At 32.6% G+C, this 6,876-nt stretch overlaps 1 protein-coding gene across 2 annotated transcripts; it reads left to right on the top strand.

Moving 5' to 3' along the window:
• The first annotated feature begins 2,573 nt into the window (after positions 1-2,573).
• On the top strand, positions 2,574-5,717 carry LOC110023001 (heavy metal-associated isoprenylated plant protein 9). 2 transcript variants are annotated; one of them, XM_020722190.1, is made up of 5 exons: positions 2,574-2,870; positions 2,983-3,166; positions 4,012-4,202; positions 4,311-4,401; positions 5,056-5,717. In XM_020722190.1, the coding sequence occupies exons 1-5, from the start codon at positions 2,850-2,852 to the stop codon at positions 5,568-5,570; spliced, it is 1,002 nt and encodes a 333-aa protein (XP_020577849.1). In that variant the 5' UTR covers positions 2,574-2,849; the 3' UTR covers positions 5,571-5,717. The 2 variants fall into 2 exon arrangements, with proteins under 2 accessions (XP_020577849.1, XP_020577848.1); XM_020722189.1 differs by having other exon boundaries at positions 2,575-2,870; positions 4,305-4,401; positions 5,056-5,710.
• The last annotated feature ends 1,159 nt before the right edge of the window (positions 5,718-6,876 follow it).

Genomic DNA, 6,876 nt, shown 5'->3' with positions numbered 1-6,876 from the left:
TAACCCTATGAGTATGTAACTCCTCTGAAATAGTGAATTCGCCGCTCTGCTCCTGAGGATGTAGGCATCTTTGCCGAACTTCGTTAAATCTCTGTGTTCTTCTTCTAATTTTGCGTTGTTTCACCCTAAATTTCACAACATCTTCTACCAATTTAACACCCATAATGGCCTTTACTGTGTCCGATGAGTTGCTCAAACGACGACACCCATAATTGATATAAATTGGATATACGCAGGAATCTATGTACTGATTGGAGATTTTAAACCAGTACAGGCAGGCTGAAGAGAACAAGAAGAACTTGTTCAAAGAACCGTGTCCCTCCTCCTCTTCACTGCATGTATAATATTCTTCATCATTCGATTAAATTAGGGAAACCAATTCCAAAACATATAGAATCACTTAATTTGACCTATTCTATTTGCTAATCAATTTTCTTTATATATTTTATTGCAGTTCATGAGAGGTGACAGCCATACTCAGCTCGTGTTCAACTGATTTATATTTCGAGCTCAAAAAGTGTATTTGTGTTCGGCTCGTTTGCTTAGCTAGCAACCGTTCACGAACAAAGAGTCATTTTGACAACCCTAATCAGGTAGCCATAAGATGTTAATGATTGGGGCGATTTAAAAATTATTGTTTATATTAAAACATCATTTGAAATTAATTTAATGTTTTTTATTCTATTTTCTTAATTAATACTTTTAATTAATTATAAATCTTTGTAGCCTTGCATTCAACTAAATTTTTTAAAAATACTACTCATCCAAGAGATATATATATATATATATATATATGTTTATTAGAAAAACAGATTTGATTACAACTGTTTTAAAATAGTTATTAAATAAATTAATTTATATAGATACATTATTAAGGGACTATATGGGATTAAGTTATTTTTCTTATATTTTTTGTTTTTTTATTGTTAATAGGAAAATGATAATATATTAATTAATATTTCAAATAAGTGTTTTTTTTTTTTGCTTTAATGAATATTGTACAAGCTATGAGATAATAGAAAATATTACGTTCGGAGAGCTAATTATGGAGGCACAACTTCATTGAGTTGGAGATGATGTGACGCCCCATGAGTTGTTATCCAAACATCCGCACGTCCGGACATAATTTTTCTCGAGATAAAGGGCGAAGATGATGATGGGTGATGATGATGGATGACAACAACATAACATTTCAATAACTTTCAAAAAAAGCTTAATTTTTTTAAAAAAGTAAAATCAATTAACAATGCAAATAAAAATATTTAAAAAAAAAATACAAGATATAAAAAATGATCCCAAACAACTCTAAATAAACTGGTCAAAAAAACAACAATGACTATTAGATACAATATAGAAATTAATCAATAGCCAAAAGATCTTATGTGAAGTTTGGCCTAAAGAACTTTTCCATGCTACATTTTATTCCTTAAAAAACTTGCTCAAATACTTATTTTCTATATTTTGAAGCCTAAGATCATTATCACATGAACTGACACAAATATTTTGATTGATATTTCCATATCACCCTCATCCACACCTTTGATTGAAGTAATCTCAAGAAAAAAAAAAGGAATCCCCAACCGACTTCAAAATGTATAATAAAGGATAAGATATATGATATCTATTGGTTGCCAAGTTCATTGCTAGTTAGCTGCCACAAAGGTCCACACAACCAACCCTACCATGTGGCTTAGTCATCCCTTTTGAAAGCATGGATGATACAAATTCAAATATTCCCTTCCCCACCAAATACCTCATGACTTTCACCCACAAAAGTAAAAATGTATTTTTCCTTAAAAAATGAACTAAAGTCATGTTTTTTTTTCTTTTTTAAAGGATAATAATTCGTCCCCATATAAATGCTAAAGGAAAGCATAAAGCTTGTTGCAGAGAAATACATATAGAAACAACAAACCTTTTGATAATGTAAGTAACCTTAGCTTGTTGGTTGAGAGTTTGCTCATTTAGCCAAAAAGGTCCTTAGGTTCAATGCCTCGTTTATGTGGTTCGCATGTGTTTGTAATTAAATTCACTAAAATTTTCCTAAAAAAAAAGGGCTTTGATACAAGTGGCACTTAATAATATTTGTTTGTTAAAATAACAACTGAGTTGAAGAGTAAGGATTCAAACTCATGACCTCAAGAATAACAATAAGTGTCACGCAACTTATATACTTAGGCATCTACCACTTAGAACGTATATATGTAAATGCATCATACTCAAATCATAAACATCACATTAAAAATACAGATACTACTACCTTACATTAATGAAATATACAGTTTCATGTATAGATTCATAACATAAATGTTATAAAAATAAATATCAAATTTTCGGTATCATATCATACTAGAAAATGATCTGACATACATATAAATCTCTCATAAAATAAAAGTATAAATCACTGAATTATTCCTTATTCAAAGCCATGTCAACAATTTCTAGAGAGTTCTCTCATTTTTAAAAGATTCAACTTTTAAAAAAAAACCTCTTTATTAATCCCTTTTCCTTTTCTTTTGCCTCCTTCCTACTACCTAGCAAGCTCAATAAATACCCCATCTTTGTTCTCCACAACTCCCTCTTCTTCCTCCACCTTTTGAGAGAAAAACAAAAACACATAAGCCTTTGATTAGTTATGCATAATCGTTGATCTCGAGGTTCCCTCCATTGTTAAGCTTCAAGATAGTGGTGCTCCATGTGCCTAAACCCTAACATAGATCTCCATTAAGCAAAAATTTCAGCTAAAAGCTGCCACACTCTCTCTTCAGAGTTGCAGCTATATAAGAAGCTTGTTAGGAGAATTGTTTTAGTCCCACTTGCTTTTTATTGCTTTTTATTCAACGATTCCAATGGGTGAAGAAGCCAAAGAGGTAGAGAGAGAGTGTGTGTGTCTATATCATTGTTATGTGGATTTGAGATTGTTAGTTGATTAAAATATTCCATTTTGTGGATAATTTTGTTTTGTAAAATTTCAATGTTCAGGCAGAAGCTAAGGTTTCTGAAGCGCCTAAACAGGAAGAGAAAGCAGCCGCGGGGGAGAAAGAGGAGAAGAAGGAAGAGGTGAAGTCCTCTTCTCCCTCACCTCCTCCTCCAATTGTTCTTTTCGTTGATTTGCACTGCGTTGGTTGTGCAAAGAAGATTGAGAGGTCCATTCTCAAGTGTAGAGGTCTCTCTCTCTCTCTCTCTCTCTCTCTCTCTCTCTCTCTCTCTCTCTCTCTCTCTCTCTCTCTCTCTCTCTCTCTCTCTCTCTCTCTCTCTCATTACATTTTCATGGTACCTTCGAACAACTAAAAGGAGCATAAGAAAAGAAAAACAACCTCCGATGGGCGAAACACAGCCAGCGTCTGGACTCCGGACGTAATATTTTTTCCTAAAATGAAGGGCAAGCAAGGATGAAACCAAAATTTGAAATGAGAAATGTATTTCATTTGACTATTTTATTACTGGTTTAAACCATTTAGTGACTTTGATAAAAATAATCACTTCTATAGTGCTCACTTTATAAAAGCTATAAATAAATTTCATTTTTAATAAAATGTATAATATATTAAAATTCATGAATAAAACTTTTAAATTATTTAAAATGTCATATTTTCTTAAATTTGTACAATCACATAGAGTCTGTTTGGGACAACTTCCTGTCTGTTTGCAATTAGTCCGCCACCACAGTTATGTTTGTGAAACTATTTTCATGCTACTTTCTAAAAATTTCTGTGATGACTAACTCTTTTTTTTTTAACCTGATCTGTTAAAATATGGTGACTATAAGAAAGTAACTGTCTATTTTTTTGAAAAAAAAATATATATTTATAATCATCACCATAACTTTCTCCACCTCAACTTTACATTCACATTTTTAAAAAACAACTATCGCAAACAAAAATGAAATGTCAGATACATTAATACATAGAAATTTAGTGGCATTCATGCAAATGATTTTTCTTTCTTTTATTCTTCCAAAATCTTCACTATTTACAATCCATAATAATAAATAAATAAATAAATATTCAGGGGTTGAAGAGGTAGAGACGAAGATAGAAAAGAATGAGGTGATAGTGAAAGGAAAAGTGGATCCACAAGCTCTATGTGCTCTCATTCAGAAGAAGACATCAAGAAAGGCTGAAGTCCTCTCCCCACTCCCCCTTCCGGATGCTGCTGATTCCACCAAAACCCAAACACCATCACCACCACCACCACCTCAGGTATTTAATTGCAATTGTGCTAATTAATTGATTTAAATATGTTAATTAAGGAATAATTTATGCATTAATTGTTATTTAATACTTTGGTTTTGTTTATTAAAGGAACAGACTTGTGGGATTGCTACGGTTGAGCTGCTAGTTAACATGCACTGCGAGGCTTGTGCTCAACAGCTTCGGAAAAAGATTATGAAGATGGGAGGTAATTAAAGCATGACTATATCTAGATCTGTGAATTTGGCTTGAAGATCCTTCATTCATTCGCTAATCACTCGAATATTGATTTGAATTTTAGATCGATGAAAATAAACAAGCCGAACTATGAGCGAAAATTTTAGATCGAATTTTTTTCGAGCCGATTTTGAGCTGACTCCAACTCGGCTCGAAATCAGATCATTAATAGTCTTAGTGATGTTAGGATTGTGAATTTAGCAAATTTAGCTTGAAAAGTGTTAATCGCTTGAAAATTTATTTGAATTTTGACTCGGATTGAGAACATATCAGAATAAATGAGTCGAGCTATAAGCCAAATTTTGAAAAAAAAATCCGAGCAGATTTCAATCCGACCCTCGCTCAGTTTGAAATCGGATCTTTAACAACCCTAAACATGGGCATATGATGTTGAATTCTTATGTGAAAATAATTTTTAGGGATCATTTGATTAATTTATTAATTATTTAATATTTTTTATGATATATTTTTTATAAATAAACTTTCAGTATCTTTTAATTATTGATATATAAATTTGTCACCAAAATGTTACAAATCTCATAATGAAAATATAAGTACTAGCCATGCAAATACATAAGAATCGCAGGGTATGCATGTAAATATTCCTTTTAATTGGGTTTCTCAGGAGTACAAGCAGCCGAAACAGACCAGAACGCCAAGAAAGTAACCGTAACCGGAACCATAAACGCAGCTAAATTGGTCGATTACATTCACCGGCGAACTGGTAAGATCGCCACCATCATTCCTCCGTCACCTCCGCCGCCGCCGATGGCGCCGGAAGAGAAAAAAGAAAACGGAGAAACAAAAGCAGATAATACTGAGAAGCTTCCTGAGGAGAAAAAAGAGAACAATGAGAAGAAAAGCATCCCCGAAGAGGCGCCGAAAGCCATGAACGGCTACGAGGAGATGGTGAAGAGGATGATGTATTGGAATGGTGGGGGTGGTTATAATATGATGAATGTGTATCATGATGATGAGATGTCGAAGAGGATGATGACGATGGTGCATGATTGGATGCCCATGGGCATGCCCGCCGTGGCCATGCCAACGACCATGGTTGTCTACGATCGACCGCAGCTGTTGCCGCCGCCGCCGCAGATGTTCAGTGATGAGAATCCCAATGCATGCTCCATATCGTAGGATTTGGTTTGGTTGCTATTGAGTGAACTCATGGTTGTATGTTGGATGGATATTTGTATGATTTTGTATGTATCATGGAGGCATGGATTGTGTATATCATGTAATGGTAGTTGATGCTTCGAATTTTATTATAATATTATATTTAATTAAAATTGTTATTTATAAGTGTAGTGGAATATCCATCAAGAAATTTAATAGTAAGCAATACATTATATATAAATTTGTTCAAAAATAGTTGTGGTGCAGCTGTTTTCAAACAACAATAAACAAAACCGTCAGCCAACTTATCCACATCTTCTGTGAAACAGCTTTCTAGAGAATCTGCTACACAACAACTTATTAATAAAATGCAACTGCCTCAAATAGACCCTAAATTGACATTCAATGACATCGATTTCATTAATATCCAAACTATTAAAATTTTTTATAAGAAAATAATTTGATCAACACCGAGTTAAATCACTTTTATGTGTCATAATTATAGGTTAAGTTTTAACTTATAATATAAAACATGATAGACAAAACAACACCATTATAATAAATTTGTGCTATAATAACTTCTTAAAATAAAACTAAATATTACATTTGGATAACCTATTTTTAAATATAGTCTTTTTAATACACTTTTATATTATGTCATTATATTATTTTTTAAAATAAATGATAGTTGATGATGCGATTAAATATCAAATCACAATTTTATGAAAAATAAGATTAAATAGAACCTTTAATTACAATTTTAATACTATCAAAAGAAAGATTAGAAGAACGTTGTCGGTATTTTTTTTATTTTTTTTTATTTTTTTTTTATTTTTTTTATTTTTTTTTTTTTGGGTGAAGGGGAGTACTTGAGCTCAACTTCTAAGAATTTTTCATTTATTTCCTACCAATTTGTTATGAGTTTGAGAGTAATTTCTTAGAACAAGAAGGAACATTGATTGATACACTAATTTATAATAGTATGATTCTATCATCGGGGTGTCGAATTCGGTTCAGAGGTCAAAATTGTCTGAACTTGGCTCGAATATTCAATGAGTCAAAGTCGAACTTAAGTCAGGCCGCCTTCAACCCGGCTGATCCAAAGCAGATCCTTGCAACCCATTTAACATATGCATAACAGCTATTCATATAATATTCAAGTCAATTTCAACTCAAGTTCGAGTTCAAAATTTCAAGTTGATAGGTCTGATTTGGGTGGACATGTCAAAATTGGATTGACAGGTCAACCCAAATTTTAGGTCAAGTTCAAGTTGATAGGTATGATTTGGGTAGACATGTCAAAATTGGATTGACAGGTCAACCCAAA

This window comes from Phalaenopsis equestris, unplaced genomic scaffold, assembly GCF_001263595.1.
Source record: "Phalaenopsis equestris unplaced genomic scaffold, ASM126359v1 Scaffold000204, whole genome shotgun sequence".
In the NCBI taxonomy this organism is placed as follows: domain Eukaryota; kingdom Viridiplantae; phylum Streptophyta; class Magnoliopsida; order Asparagales; family Orchidaceae; genus Phalaenopsis; species Phalaenopsis equestris.
The sequence above is the reverse complement of the archived record's forward strand: the minus strand, read 5'-3'. Positions and strand labels throughout refer to the sequence as shown.

Bases quoted from the DNA above. Each gene is read 5' to 3' on its own strand.
- LOC110023001 (XM_020722189.1), top strand. From the start codon at position 2,850: ATGGGTGAAGAAGCCAAAGAG. The intron at 4,203-4,304 runs GTATTTAATTGC...TGTTTATTAAAG, and splicing joins CACCACCACCACCACCTCAG to GAACAGACTTGTGGGATTGC. The intron at 4,402-5,055 runs GTAATTAAAGCA...TGGGTTTCTCAG, and splicing joins AAAGATTATGAAGATGGGAG to GAGTACAAGCAGCCGAAACA.